Below are 14191 nucleotides of genomic sequence, written 5' to 3'. Positions count from 1 at the left end.
AACCCTCTGCATGCTAACAACCTCTCTAGTACAAGGAAAAGTCAGAATCATGCGCATTACAGAAGAAGTCTATGCCTCGCGCATTCAGATCCAATCAAGAGTCCAAGGCGCGCGCATTAAGTTCAGGCGCGTTACAAGCTGTCTCGCGCAAAGTGAAATCCTCCAACCCTCTCATGCGAGGAAAAGCATGAATGCGCATGTTATTGTGGAACTATGATGATGATTATAACCATTGCCAACTATCGTCGTGAAAACCTGCTTTTGGCGATATTTTTGGAGGTCGTCGGTACACGATACTGTTGTGTAACGGCACAACCTTAGATAAGATGTTGGTTTGGTTTAGCTTGGGCATGATTTACAATAGGTCAATTCAAACAATGAAATACTGAGAATTATATATGATATATTGAATGGTATTATCTATGTAAGGGATAATGTAGGGGCAGCCGGTAGTTATCGGGAAATAAGCCCCGACAGTGTGATCAGGACACAACGCGAAGCGGAGGGTCTTGTATCACACTGAAGGGGCTTATTTCGCGATAACTACCGGCTGCCTCTACATTATCCCGCTTATTACACGGCTACTTGTCACATAAAAAAAACCGGACATGAATATGAATTTGAAACATTTTATTGGCATATTTGTTTTAAATTAAAAAATGTATCATTCCGCGAAACTTTGCACAGATGCATAAAATGATCGTAATACCTTATTATGATCCTCTGCTTCATACTTGTCTGTCTCCATTTTTTTCTCTTTTAGCCAGTCTTTGAGAAGTTTTAATGCCCATTCTGTATTTTTTCGTGTGTTGGCTTCGTAGCTGTCATGCTCTATTTTGTCAAGTTCAGTCTCAGTAAGCTCTCTGTGTCTTGTCGTTCTTCTATCCACTGTTTAAATGTTTTGTTTTTTCCGTACATGTTAAAATTAATGTCAACATTTTCCATTCTTAATGGTGGTTGTCCAGTGTTTGTCACAAGATGGCGCCAAACAGTAATCTTTATTGGCGCGGAGCGATTTTAATCGTACAAGTAGTACCGGCTATGCGTTATTACTTTGGAGCGGTTATTATTTTAAAAGAACGAACCTGCAAATGTCTCAAATGACCAATCAGAATCAAGCATTCCAGAGAGCCGTGTAATAAGTGTAATTAAATTCATCCTTGCCTTTTTTTTCTCGTTTTCTCGTAGCATTTCCAGCTGGCTTTGATTGATTCCACACGCTGCACTTTGTCTAAGGCTGAAAGTAAGTGCATTCCATACTGTCAATGAAATTAAATGAGATCATTATATTAATTTTGTGTATAGTGATGAGAGGGTCTGTAGTAGTGAATTCAGATAGGAAGTGTTGTTTCTTTAACAGAGAGGATTTTAAGGGAAAAGGTCAGCTTAGTATATCCTCAATGTGATTTTTTTCCTCTTTTTGCAATTTCAACCCTGCCCGAGATTCCAGTTGTCAAGGTAACTGGATGATGGGATTCAGCAGTGTGTTGCCCTGCACACTGACAGTAATGACATGCTTGAAGTGCACTAAGGGCAAGCTAATATTCTTCTCTGCGTGTGCCTGTACACCCATATGCTTTTTAATGCTTAAGCCAAAACAGTGAAGACAAAGGATTCTTACCTTATATTAAATTTTCATGCATTGTTTTTATTAGACATAGATGTGCAGTACTGATTCCTCTCTTTTGTTTCCACAGTTCAGTTTCACATTGCTCATGTATATGAAATTCAGGTAAGAAATTTACTTTATAATGTTTTATTTATAGATAGAAAGCATGTTGGTGTTTAAAATTAATTGAAAATCTATGGTATAGTCTTAATCTAATTTTGAGATTAGAAGTTTTAAGTTTGATTTTACTTATTATTCATTATATGTTAATTTCAACTAGAGCTGCAACTAGGGCTGTCCTCGACTAAGGATTTACATATTCGAATCAGAATTGTCGAATCTTTTCATAGTCGACCGACAGTCGAATCATCTATGTTTGTGTGCATGGGTTGGGAGGGGGTCAGACCACGTACAAATTGATAACTTTTATTTTCTTTCTCAAGCAGCACACATAAACAACTTTCTGATAAAGTGACCAAAACTGTCTTTCAAGTAATAAACGAAGACAAAACTGACGATGCATTTATATATAGCCTATATTTTTAAGGTAAAATAAGGCAACATTTGTTTAATTATTCCTCATAACATTTTAAAGCCACGATCTACAGAACATCACACAAAAATACATTTTGATAAGTAAAACCTAAAAATATAACAAAGGTGATCCTGCCTTGGAAACCTCGGCTAATTCAGTGTTTTTATTTAATTTGGAGATTAAACGCGTCAAAGCAGTCATGACCAAAAAAAAACGACAAATGAGAAATAACAAATAATTTGTGATTGTTACTGCAAATGATAAAAACTAATCTTTATATACAATTCATTTAACGTTCATTTATAACAAGAAAAACACTGAAATTAATGATTTTATAGACTCTACGCGTTATTATTTAGCACAGAAATACCTGCTTGCTTGCTTTGACTTTGATCATCTCTGTATTAACTTTAGATACAGAAAGACCGGATGATATTATTTATTTCAGGAATCTCTTTGCTATCATTTGAAAGTGAACACCGACCATATTAAATCACAAGAAAGACATTCGTGTCAGGCATAAATAGGTTGGGTGCAGATATTTTCCGTTTCATCACCGAAATTTAAAGAAACGGCTTACCTGTTTTGTAGTTTGACAAGATAACCACTATGTTTTAAATACATTTTAAAAACTTATACCCGTCGAAAACATCCGTTTTTTAATGTTTAGTTTGATGAACTTCTAAATATGAGACGAAGAGCACCTAGTACGTTCGGCTAAATTGCATGCGCAAGCATGGCCAGCCAGCCAGCACGCAATAGTGCGAAATCTATACAACGAAAAGCTATCCAAAATGTACAGACTTAAATTAGATCAGAATTTACGTTTGTAATAAATACATTTTTTTTATAAAATAAGGTCAGAAGTAACAAAGTGCAGAACAAATGTGCAAAATGCCTCAAGTGCACGAAAACAAAACACAGGCCAAATAGATACATCAGATAACCCAGAGTGATTTATAAATAAAATAAAATAAAGAAATTATTAAAAGAATGAAATTATAGCCAGAATTGCCAGCTTTTTCTTTTAAAATGTAGAAACAAAGAGGCAATGGTTTTTAACATAGGAACCTCTTATGGACCTGTAGCCCGTCACAGGGGTTGCTGAATTTATTAACGCATTATAAAAAAATATTTATTGAAAGCTGCTACTTCACATATTATTTGCAGAATTATAATAATATGCTGTATATTAATATATTGGGAGAAAGCTGTTATATGTGAAATCAGATTTGTGCACAGTGCACCCATATACGGCCAAAATTAAAGGATCCTCATTTCATAACACATCTGCGACGATTCGACTGTGAGATTGGTAGTCGAATCAGGCTTCTCCTATCGATGCATTGAATCTTCGACTATTCGGGGTCACCCCTAGCTGCAACTATCCATTTTTTTTTGATTAGTCAAATAGTCTAATGAGATGAAACCTCTGCCTTTAATGCCAACATTTTATTTAAGCATTTTCTCAATTACAAAAATTCCCTAACAAAAATTTTAAACATTAAACATAAAGTGGCAGTGCCAAGGAAACTATAACAAATCTGCCCTAAAAAGGCAAAAGGCAGTAACTTCGTTTTTCGTCGAAAATTAGTTATTGATATTTTTGGGACATTCAAGACCTCCTTTATCAAGTGGATAAGTATGTTGAATCAATTTTGTTGCTTTTTCGAGAAAATAAAAACCAAGAAGAAACTCACAAACTAAAGTCACTAAAAAGTCTAAACTTTAAAGTAGTCATGCACCGATGTATCGGCCGCTGATATTTATCGGCCGATTTTTGATGAATTTGAAACCATCGGCATATCGGCAATAGCACGAGAAAGGCCAATACCGATTGTGTATTAATTAACTGCATAAAGCAATCCATTATATGTAAAAAATAGTTAATGTTGTTAATAAAATAAATGCTGAATAGCTTAAACCACCTTTGAAGGTTGTCATGCTGTCTTATTATATTTGGTTTAGCTTAATTTGTGCCTCTCTTATTATGTTGGTCAGTTGAATGTTAAATAGATCCAATCCATGTTCAGTAAAAATAATTTGATGCAGAAATAAACTAGCTAATAGGCCAAATGTACCGTATTGTACACAAGTGTTTTATATCGGTATCGGCCAGAAGTTGTCTGTTTGAATCGGTATCGGCCCAAAAAAATCCTATCCGTGCATCCTTTCTTTAAAGTCATTTTTCTCAGTTCTACACTCTAGCGAGTTAAGGTCTTTTGCCTTTGTAGGGCAGAAATAACATAAAAACGTCCATAAAAATTAAACTCCAACATAAATTCAGCCTACCATAAACAGCGCAGAAGTGGCATTATTCATCTTAAACAATAAAATAGCCATATATTAATAATTAAAATTTAGAATCAAACTGAATAAGGCATTAACTTTAAAATTGAACTTTTCTGAACTTTAGCTAGTATGGTCTCCTAATGTTTAATAAACAGTGTTTACTTTAAATAAATGCATGCCAGGAATACTTAACAAGATTAGCTTTTGTAATATCTGCACACATATTTGCAAAAAATAAGTTCCCTATCGAGAGCGGTCACTCGACATTGCATACGCTGATGCTATGGAAGAGGGAGGAGTGTCAGCGGACGCAATGTCTCTTTCCCGTCTCTCAGGGAACCGATGTTACAATAATAACCGAGACATTAATTAGGAATTCCACACTGCCAACTGGCTTTCTGTGCACACGGGCACATGCCTATAAGCGCTCACTGTTATTTCATAACTTCTCATTCATATAAAAACATGTCCCACTCTTTTATTTCCTGTTTAAACATGCTGCCCAGAGGTGATGTTGTGTCAGTCGAGCGTCTCGCAGCTCATATTAAACGAAAGATGTAAATGCAGCTGTATAAGCACAATATGCATTCTTTTGTTGGGTTCTTTCTGTAATAGTTCAAATACTTAAACTGCCGTCTTGTCATTTTGAGGTCGGGGAGCCCCAGGATGTTTTTTAATTTAGATGTTTATGCACAGATGTTGTGCTGCTGTGGTATCTCATTTCAAGTTTACACAGTATGCATTTTATTTGGTTTCTGCTTAAAGTATTCCAACACTTTTGATCGTCTTCTGGCTGTTTGGTATAACGCCTGATTGTCGGTATCACCCGGAGCTGAATCCGTCATCGTTTCACACTGTAAACAGTGTGACGCATCGACGCATTTCCGGGAAAACGACATGATGTAGTCGACGTAATCGATTAGGTTGACGCGTCGTTCCAGCCCTTATTTCAACGTTTGGCATGACTTTACTCAGTCAATTTTAAATATATCAATGTTATATATAATATTTGTAGAATGTTCTTTACATTTATGTAGAATGATTTTAAGTAAAAAAAAAACAAAAAAACAACAGTAAATCACAAAAAAAGGACTGAGTTTTTTGTGCTGAGAAAACTTCTGCCTGAGTTTTCCCAGCCAGGTTTACATATTAGATACTATAACCACAACAGTTATCTTTGGCTTGGTTCTTAAATGATGTTTCCCAGTCATGCTCTCCATAGATCATGAACATTTCCAAAGGCAAATGTTATAAAAACAAGATACAATTGTGGGATGCATTTATTTTGGAAACCACAAGTGTAATCCCACTTAATAACGGTGACACCTCTTGTTTTGTAAAGTGTAGTGCTTTATAATCGATTCTGATATTTAGATATTTTGGATGAAATCCAAGAGCTTTCAGAGCCCCCGTAGACATCAGCGCCACTCACTTAATGATAAAACTTGAATTCTGGGGTGAACTAGCACTTTAACGCTGCTCATGGCAGGTCTTAATTGAAAAGATTAAACTGAAAATCAATTTTTCTATTGATATTTTTTGCAGACTTCTAAAACTTAATATTGTGGTGTATAAATGTTTTTAAAGAAAGCAGCACATGGAGGTGACAGGGCAATGTTTGTGTTGTTCCTGGGTTTTTTCTTTGCTCAGAGTTTAGTCCTGTTGCCCAAACATACCCTCATGATTGATAGATTTAGTCCTAGGGCACTTCCTTGACATCAGTTGCATTCACTCACCACCCAATCACCCCCTCTTCCCTTATGTTTTGCAACAATTTACCTTTAATTTTCTCTCCTCTCTTTTCACCCATTAAACTTTTTCTACTTGAAATAAAGAGTGGTTCTTATCCCACCTTGACTTGTGTTAAAATGCAAAGCTAAATTCAATTATGCATTATGCATTGTGCAAAAGTTAAGCACCCATAAACAATGACAGATACACTAACCAGGCCGCTAGTGACTGCTTTTTACAACCGGTTGAATTTATTGTCCACCACACACACAGATGAGATGGCTATCATGTTGTTAGACCCTTGTGTTCCTCTGCTAATATCTTTTTGTGAGGCTCTGGTGGTCAGCCATCCGCTCCACCAAAGACCCACGTCAAGGTCACCAAAGAAAACAAACACCAGTTGCGAGTGCTTCTCAAGTTACACTGATAAAGAGCGTGTCTGTGTTTGTCCGACTTGTTAAGTCTAGTCTAGTCTGGTCTGTCCTAGACTGACCCTCCCCCTACATCTATATGTGTGTTTGTGTGTCTGGCATGGTCAGTGAAGTCTTTTCTATCATCCTGACCTGCACTTATGAGACTGTACATTCTGGTCAGTCTGACGGGGTCCTTTGTGTTCACCCGGAGGGGCCGTAAAAGCGCTGACCCTTTTGTCAGCTAAAAAGTCTCTCTCCTTTCTGTCTGCCTGCAGAAGAAATACCGCATCGCAAAGGAAGCCTATGAGAGTCTATTACAAACAGAGAATCTTCCAGCACAGGTGAAGGCAACTACGCTTCAACAGTTAGGTGAGTGGCGTTTTTTTCTTTGCTTCCTGTTTTACTGTACAGGGATCACATGCAAATAGTAGAGGATTTTAAAATTGTGTTTTCTAGGCGTAATAAAGAATTGTTGTATATTGCTTGAAAAGGTTATTTCTGCTTTTTAATGTGCTTTTTGCAGATATTGTGTTGAATAATTTCAATATGGTTAGAAGTAGAACTGAGACTAGGTCTTATTGGTAAATGAAAGCACTATCAAATTGCCGAAAAGTACATTTTGCATAATTTGTGCAATGTCACAGATGCCATGAAGTGTTGTGAATCCTATTTTTAAATGTTCATATTGTGCAATCATAGTCCAAAAATATTTTCCTAAATACAGCATGTCCAAATGTCCTTCTTTTCTGGAGCGTGTCCTAGTTTTCCATGGTGCGCAAACTTGTCTTGGACAAGAACTGATGATAAATGTGTTGGTTGCTTTGGGGTGTGTCCTTAATGTTTACAGATCTCTGCCAAGACCTGTATCCTCAAAATATTCACAATTTGCCACCATTGACCACCCAGATCACCTACGTAGTGACCTTTTAAATTTGCATAACTGCATCTGTTAAAAAGGGGTGGTTCACCCAAAAATGAAAATTCTTTCATTTACTCTTATGTTGTTACATACATGTATAAATTTGTTTGTTCTGATGACCACAAAGGAGGATATTTTGAGGTATATTCGAAACCAAAAGTGATCTTGAGCCTCATTGACTTCCATAGTAGAATAAAAGAATACTATGGAAGTGAAAATTCATTTGATTAAAGAATACAAGTGGTAAGCTTGAATCCTCAAGCAACACTGGTTCCTCTTCATCAAGCTGAGCTGCTTTCTTTCACCAGTCCAAAAAAGAAAACAAAAACAGCTGCCATAAAACCATTGCCACGTTGCCCCTGCAATTGTCGGCTATGGTCTGGTTGTTGTAGCAACGGGTCCCGAGTGCACACACTTGCCACAGGTGTTAAGATCAGTGTCTCAGAGAAACTGGGCCACATGGGGAAGTTCTTTGTCTACACACAGCCTCATTCTCCTTAACAGTCTTTGGCTGGTTAGGAAGGGTGAAGAGAGCGCTGTTTGGGAAGCTGCTGGTGGTATTAGTACTTGGCCCACTCCCTACCCTGAAGACAAGAAGCAAAGACCATTTGCTGCTTTTACGAGGGACAGTGTAACACTACAGCACACTGCGGCTCAGTGTTTGAGAGAAAGTGTTTGGTGGATGATGCCATTCAGGTTGAAAATGCCGTGTGTGTTTTGATCTTCGTGTTTCCCGTCGTCCCCTCAGGCTGGATGCATCACACAGTCGAACAGCTTGGAGACAAAGCCAACAAAAACAGCTATGCCATTCAGTGTCTGCAGAAGTCACTAGAAGCAGACCCCAATTCGGGACAGTCTTGGTACTTCCTGGGCAGGTAAGCAGAAATGAATGCTGTGCATTATTGTTATCTATTTTCTAGCATCCTAAAAAAGCACTTCACAGTTATTTAATATATTGCTTTTTAGTTTTAATCTCCGCAATTTAGTCATCTTTGTTAAAGTTTTGTTTCTGTAATCTTGCTCTTTTTCATGCAGGTGCTACTCGAGTATTGGGAAGGTCCAAGATGCCTTTATATCTTACCGACAGTCTATTGATAAGTCAGAGGCCAGTGCAGATACATGGTGCTCAATTGGGTAAGCTCTAATTTTTATAGATATTGGTTGTCAGGTACTACTGCATTACTTCTATTTAATGCTTTAATTTTTGCACATACAAATTGAGATGCAAACATAATATTTTGTACGCATGTTTTTTTGGGTGGAAGGGGGTCGTGTGTCTGTTGCTTTACTAGGCTTTGTTTGTTTAGCTCTCAGGGGAGAAACAGAAATGCTCTTGAGTCTAGACATTTAAAGCATTGTCTAACACATCATCTTTGATTAAAGGTCTTATATTTGCATTTATGTGTTTTGGCAGATGCTTTTACCCAAAACGTCTTACTGTAAAAAAATTTCAGTGTGTCAATATGTAGTCCGCTTGGGAAATTAACCCACCACTTTTCGCACTGCTAATGCAATGCTACACGACATAAGCTACAGTAACTCCTTAAAAGTGGGGTGCAGGATCTCTAAAAGCCAATGTTGATATTTGTAATAACCTAAACAAACATGCCCCTACCCCAATAGAATCTGGACCTTCTTTTGATAGACCCGCCCCACACATACGCAACAATGTCGGTTAGTAGATACGCCCCTTACTGCTGATTGGCTTCAAGTGTTTTGGTAGTCTGTACGATTCCCTTTTCCAAAGTGTTTTTCAAAAATCACGCACCCTGCCTTTAATAGAGGCAACAGTGTCTCATGTTTAACTTTTTAAAATAATCACAATTCCCATATTGTATGTTGTTCATCTTTTGCCATCAGCAGCATACACGCTCTATTTTAAAGAGATGTTTTAGGTTCCATTTTAATTTAAAAGCATCTTAATGCAGGGTTCACACCAGAAGCATGAGTGCTTTACATGTTAAGTCAATGCAAAACAGCGAGTAGGCATCCTGCGGCAAGGCGTGTTCCACGCGAATTGAGCATTGCCACGGGAAACGTGCGAGTTGAAAAATCTGAACTTCTGCGGATTTCTGCGTCTCGTTAACCAATCGGGACCTTGCTGTAGTAGTGGCGTGATTACAGGAAGTGAGCGGAGTCTCAGCGGAGTTGCAGAAGCCCCTCCCATGATGCGAATTTCTGCGTGAACATATCGAATGACTAGAATTTCATATGCGAATGAAGCGAATAAACTCCAATGTTCAAGCGTCCAACTTTTGCCGCCTCTACCGCGGTTGGTGTGAATGCACCATAAGACCCTGCAATGTTGGAGAATCGCAAATAGGCTTTGTTCCTCGGTTGATCCATCTCTTGTTTTTTCCTTATTGACTCCTCCTCTCTGCTTTTCCCCAGTGTATTGTATCAGCAACAGAACCAGCCGATGGATGCACTGCAGGCGTATATCTGTGCGGTGCAACTGGACCACAGCCATGCAGCTGCCTGGATGGACCTAGGCACGCTCTATGAATCCTGCAACCAGCCACAGGATGCCATCAAGTGCTACATCAATGCCACATGCAGCAAATCTTGCAGCAACATCCCAGCTCTGACAGCACGCATTAAATGCCTCCAGGTAGATAGATGACGACATTATCAGGAGAGAAAGTACACATTGCGTTTTATTTTTGTCATTCCTTGCAGAAAAATCACATGCATAATTTCCTGCCAGTTTTGTTTTACTGTTTAATCACATCCTTCTGTGAGTCATGCTTGCATTGGCACTGAAAATATTCCATTTTCATCTGTGATTGATGCATAAAATCATTGCATTGACTCAAGGTTAGCAGAATTCCACAATGAACATGTTTTCTACACAATCTTTTTCTAGGCTCAGTTGTGTAATCCTCAGCAAGGTAGTTTACCAAGTAAAACTAAAATGCTCCCTAGTATTGAGGAGGCATGGAGCCTACCAATCCCAGCAGAGCTCACCTCAAGACAGGGAGCACTCAACACAACACAACAGGTGAGAACAGATGAGCAAGATAAGCCGGTAGACACTGTTAAACCATCTAATGGTTCAGACTACTAGAATAATCTATTAGTGGTAGCTTAGACGTTATTGGTTTCGTGAGACGGCAGTGTATCTGTGTGTGGTAAGGTCTGACATTCGTGTTGATTAAGTACCACATAAAGGTCCTTAATTTCCAGTCATGCAGAACAATGTTGTTCCCAACATTGATTCTGGAGAATAATCTTAAACTGTTAAGGTTTAAAGTTATTTCCTCTAGTTCATTAGACCACAGCACTCATCAGCACACATCATCCATTATTTCACTGATTTCAGAGAACCATTTTAATTATTGTAATATTATTTATATAACTCAGTACAAATTGTTTTGTTGTACAATCTGTTTTGGAGTGGCGCAAAACGCACTTTACAATGGAAATATGTAACTGGTTTAAAGATTACGCTTTATAAAGTTATGCACATATGGTTGGGCGGTTAAAAGATCTGCAGTTATTTATCTGTTATCTATAGCAAACCTGCAAAGCTCATCAGAGCAACGAAGCCCAGTCTCAGATTCCAGGCCAGTCTCTTCTTCCTAACGCGCTCTCCGGCCAGACGGACGACCAATCCAGTCCAGCCAAAAAAAAGAGGACTGCCAGTCCAGCCAGGGTACTGAGGCATAACATTTTAGTTTGTTGTTTGTTAAATCTGTTACTGGATTGTATATTTATGGATTTCTTGTCGTGTGCAGAATTTGCCAGATGATCCAGGTCATCATCAAATTCCTAACTGCAGTTTAACCCCCCAGAAGCTTCAGGTTGGTAATCGCTTACATAGTGTGACTGGCAACCGGTTCATTTTGCACCGAATTGATTGATTGATAAATTGAGCTTTCAAAGCTGTTTTATATTATGTTATTTTTTTGTAAATACAGCTCCTGGAACACTTACGGAGCAACAGGGCCAATTTGAAGCCAATGCAGCTTCAGATGCTGGAACAGTTGGAAAAGCAGCTCAGTCTCGTACAACAAAATCAGCAGGTATGTATGCAACACATGGTGGTGTGCCATGAGTCCTTTTCTAATGGATGATGATTAGAAAGGACCCTACTTGTGTCCAATACAGGTGTCACCCTGTATTCAGAGTCTTTACTTATGGCACTTTTCCATTGCATAGTACCCCACTGTTTGGTTTGGGTCAGGTCAGTTTACTTGGAGCTTTTCCACTAGGTGCAGTACATAGTACCCAATACCTTTTTTTTGTACCACCTCGGTCGGGGGTTCCAAGCAACCCGAGGTGATACAAAAACGTGATGCGAAAACACTGTAGATCACTGATTGGTCTGAGAGAATCGTCACTACCAGCGTCATTGCTATACTGTAAAAGATTAGCTTTACCTTCATGCTAGTTTGCGCTGTCTCGAGTAAACCTGCTGTCATCTGTGCTTTGCTGTAAGTTCCCAAACTCCCTTTTAGCAATGAAAAAGATCTCCAGGTTGTGAATCAGGAAACACCATAACAGTTTTTTCCAGACTCACTGTTTGTGGCAGCACATTTGCGACACGCACGTCCGCATATATGCTTAAATGCAACTTAAATGAGGCTCAGCGGAGCCTGTCGACCGACGCCACCAGTGTTTGTACAGAAACTGTCATGTGAGGCAGAGGTAGTGATAAACGTGATGTGCAAACATCTATTTGTGGTGTTCAATTTAATTTTGTGGCGTACTGAGAAATAAATGAATGTATGGGAATGTGCAACGAAGCTCTCACATGATGTCACAGCAGTAGGCAGCGCAAATATAACGACACGCCTATAATCCCTTCCACTCTGAAGTGTTACTAAACTCGATGGATAAGCTAACCAAGCCAAAGTGAGCTGACCCGACCTGACCCAAACCAAGCCGTGTGGTACTATGCAATGGAAAAACGCCATTATTGGATGACCTGATGAATCTTTAAAGGCAGGGTGCGTGATCTCTGAAAGCCAATTTTGACATTTGAAATCACCTAAACAAACACGCCCCTACCCCAATAGAATCTGGACATTCTTTTGATTGACCCGCCCCACACACATGCAACCCAGGCAACGATGTTGGTTAGTAGACACGCCCCTTACTGCTGATTGGCTTCAAGTGTTTTGGTAGTCCGTCCGATTCCCTTTTCAAAAGTGTTTTTCAAAAATCACGCACCCCACCTTTAATTGAATTGCATCAAATATACAACTTCGCTAATTAATGTATGCTGTTAAGGAACCCTCTAACTTTTTCAACAGATGAGATTGAATGCTATGGGTCAAATACGGCCCAATTTATCCAACGGTCCTGTTGCAGACTCATCACTGCCTACGAACTCTAATTCCACATCTTCCCCTCACCACCTGTCACACATCACTCTGTCCCACACACCCTCCTCTCATTCACGATGCGCTGCTCAGCCAATAGCCAACGGACCTGTCCCTGCAAGCCCTGCCCCATGCAGCACAGCTGGAACTCTGGGTAACACAGATGCTGTCTCTGTGGGCAATAATCACCTCCCAAAGTCGGGGAGCAACGGAAACGTGCCTTACTCGCGGCAAAACGCACTACCTCAAAACTGCACAACCCCCACCAGCGGCAGCATGGATGATGAATCGTGGAAAAGCCAACACATCAACTCCTCTCAGGTGAGATAAAGTGCCCCGATGTGTTTGAACATTGAAATAATGTACATATAGCAATGCATTAGCAGCACATAGGTCATGGATTTGATTTTAAAGAAACGCACATACTGGGGAAAATAAAGTAGACACTGTAAATGGCTTTGGAAGAAGTGTCTGCCAGATGCATTGATGTAAAAGTAAAGTTGTTTGCCATATGCAAATTTCTAAATATTTTTTCAAATGTTTGTTAGTTTAAACAGGTGGTCTAAGTCCTTTTTTTTCTTAATGGCAGGGGCTTCAGAAAAGTCCGGGTTCGTGTTCAGCAGGTCCTAACGGCGAGCAGCCTTTATCTTCCGCTGGGACTTCCCAGCCTACCCCGGCGACCGGCACTGGCGTTCCAAATCAGGCTGGACATCCGGCCACCGCCAGCAACACGTTAGAGCAGGAGTCCAGTCACAATCACCTCCCCTGCCCCAGCCCCTCTCACTCTGCTACCTCAGGTGGACAGCAAGGCACGGTGCAAACCAAAGAGAGCAAGCCTTCAGGAAACGGGCATTCCGCGTGGACGCCCGACAGCACTGCCACTGCAGAAGGACTGCCTAATCACGTCCATCAGGGCCAGGCAGACGCTGTTGAGGCAAAACCCCGCTCACCAGGTGTACTTAGTTCAGACAATCCTCAGCTCTCTGCCTTGTTGATTGGAAAAGCCAATGAAAGTAATAATAGTAATGATGGTGGGTTGCTGGCTGCCGGCACAAAAGTTAACAACATTCACCCGAGTCACAAGCCACAGGAAAACTCTGTGGCTTCCTCTCCGTGTTCTGCAATGTCTACAGCGTCACCTTCACCCAAATCTGCAGACCACCACAGCGCCCATAACAGCCTTAACAGCCCCACGCTCAACGGCAAAGGTCTGGAGGACTCTCGGAGCCCCTTAAAGGTGCCATCTCCACTGGTTTGCCGTAAACAGACCCCTCCTTCGTTCACACCGTGGTCCTCTGTCTCCATCTATCCCAGTTCTAGTGAAGTGCTTAAGGCATGCAGGTACGTTGTTCATCCCAACTTTTA

The 14191-nt window shown here is 39.9% G+C and overlaps 1 protein-coding gene across 6 annotated transcripts in view; it reads left to right on the top strand.

The window, feature by feature from the left end:
• The window catches only part of kdm6a (lysine (K)-specific demethylase 6A), a 54723-nt gene that overhangs the window by 23916 nt on the left and 16616 nt on the right, over positions 1 to 14191 (top strand). For 3 of the 6 annotated variants that reach the window (XM_065251862.2, XM_065251863.2, XM_065251866.2), the window contains 12 exons: positions 1189 to 1243; positions 1698 to 1732; positions 6856 to 6949; positions 8248 to 8374; positions 8535 to 8633; positions 9891 to 10110; positions 10366 to 10500; positions 11017 to 11154; positions 11237 to 11302; positions 11420 to 11524; positions 12758 to 13147; positions 13416 to 14167. In XM_065251862.2, coding sequence (XP_065107934.1) covers positions 1189 to 1243; positions 1698 to 1732; positions 6856 to 6949; positions 8248 to 8374; positions 8535 to 8633; positions 9891 to 10110; positions 10366 to 10500; positions 11017 to 11154; positions 11237 to 11302; positions 11420 to 11524; positions 12758 to 13147; positions 13416 to 14167 — 2216 coding nt within the window. Of the gene's footprint in view, positions 1 to 1188; positions 1459 to 1697; positions 1733 to 6855; positions 6950 to 8247; positions 8375 to 8534; positions 8634 to 9890; positions 10111 to 10365; positions 10501 to 11016; positions 11155 to 11236; positions 11303 to 11419; positions 11525 to 12757; positions 13148 to 13415; positions 14168 to 14191 lie in introns of all 6 variants that reach the window. The other 3 variants (XM_065251864.2, XM_065251865.2, XM_065251867.2) reach the window with 2 other exon arrangements.

The sequence above is a fragment of the Paramisgurnus dabryanus genome, chromosome 15, assembly GCF_030506205.2.
Source record: "Paramisgurnus dabryanus chromosome 15, PD_genome_1.1, whole genome shotgun sequence".
Taxonomy (NCBI): Eukaryota; Metazoa; Chordata; class Actinopteri; order Cypriniformes; family Cobitidae; genus Paramisgurnus; species Paramisgurnus dabryanus.
Note: the sequence above shows the minus strand (reverse complement) of the source record. Positions and strands in the feature narration are given on the sequence as shown.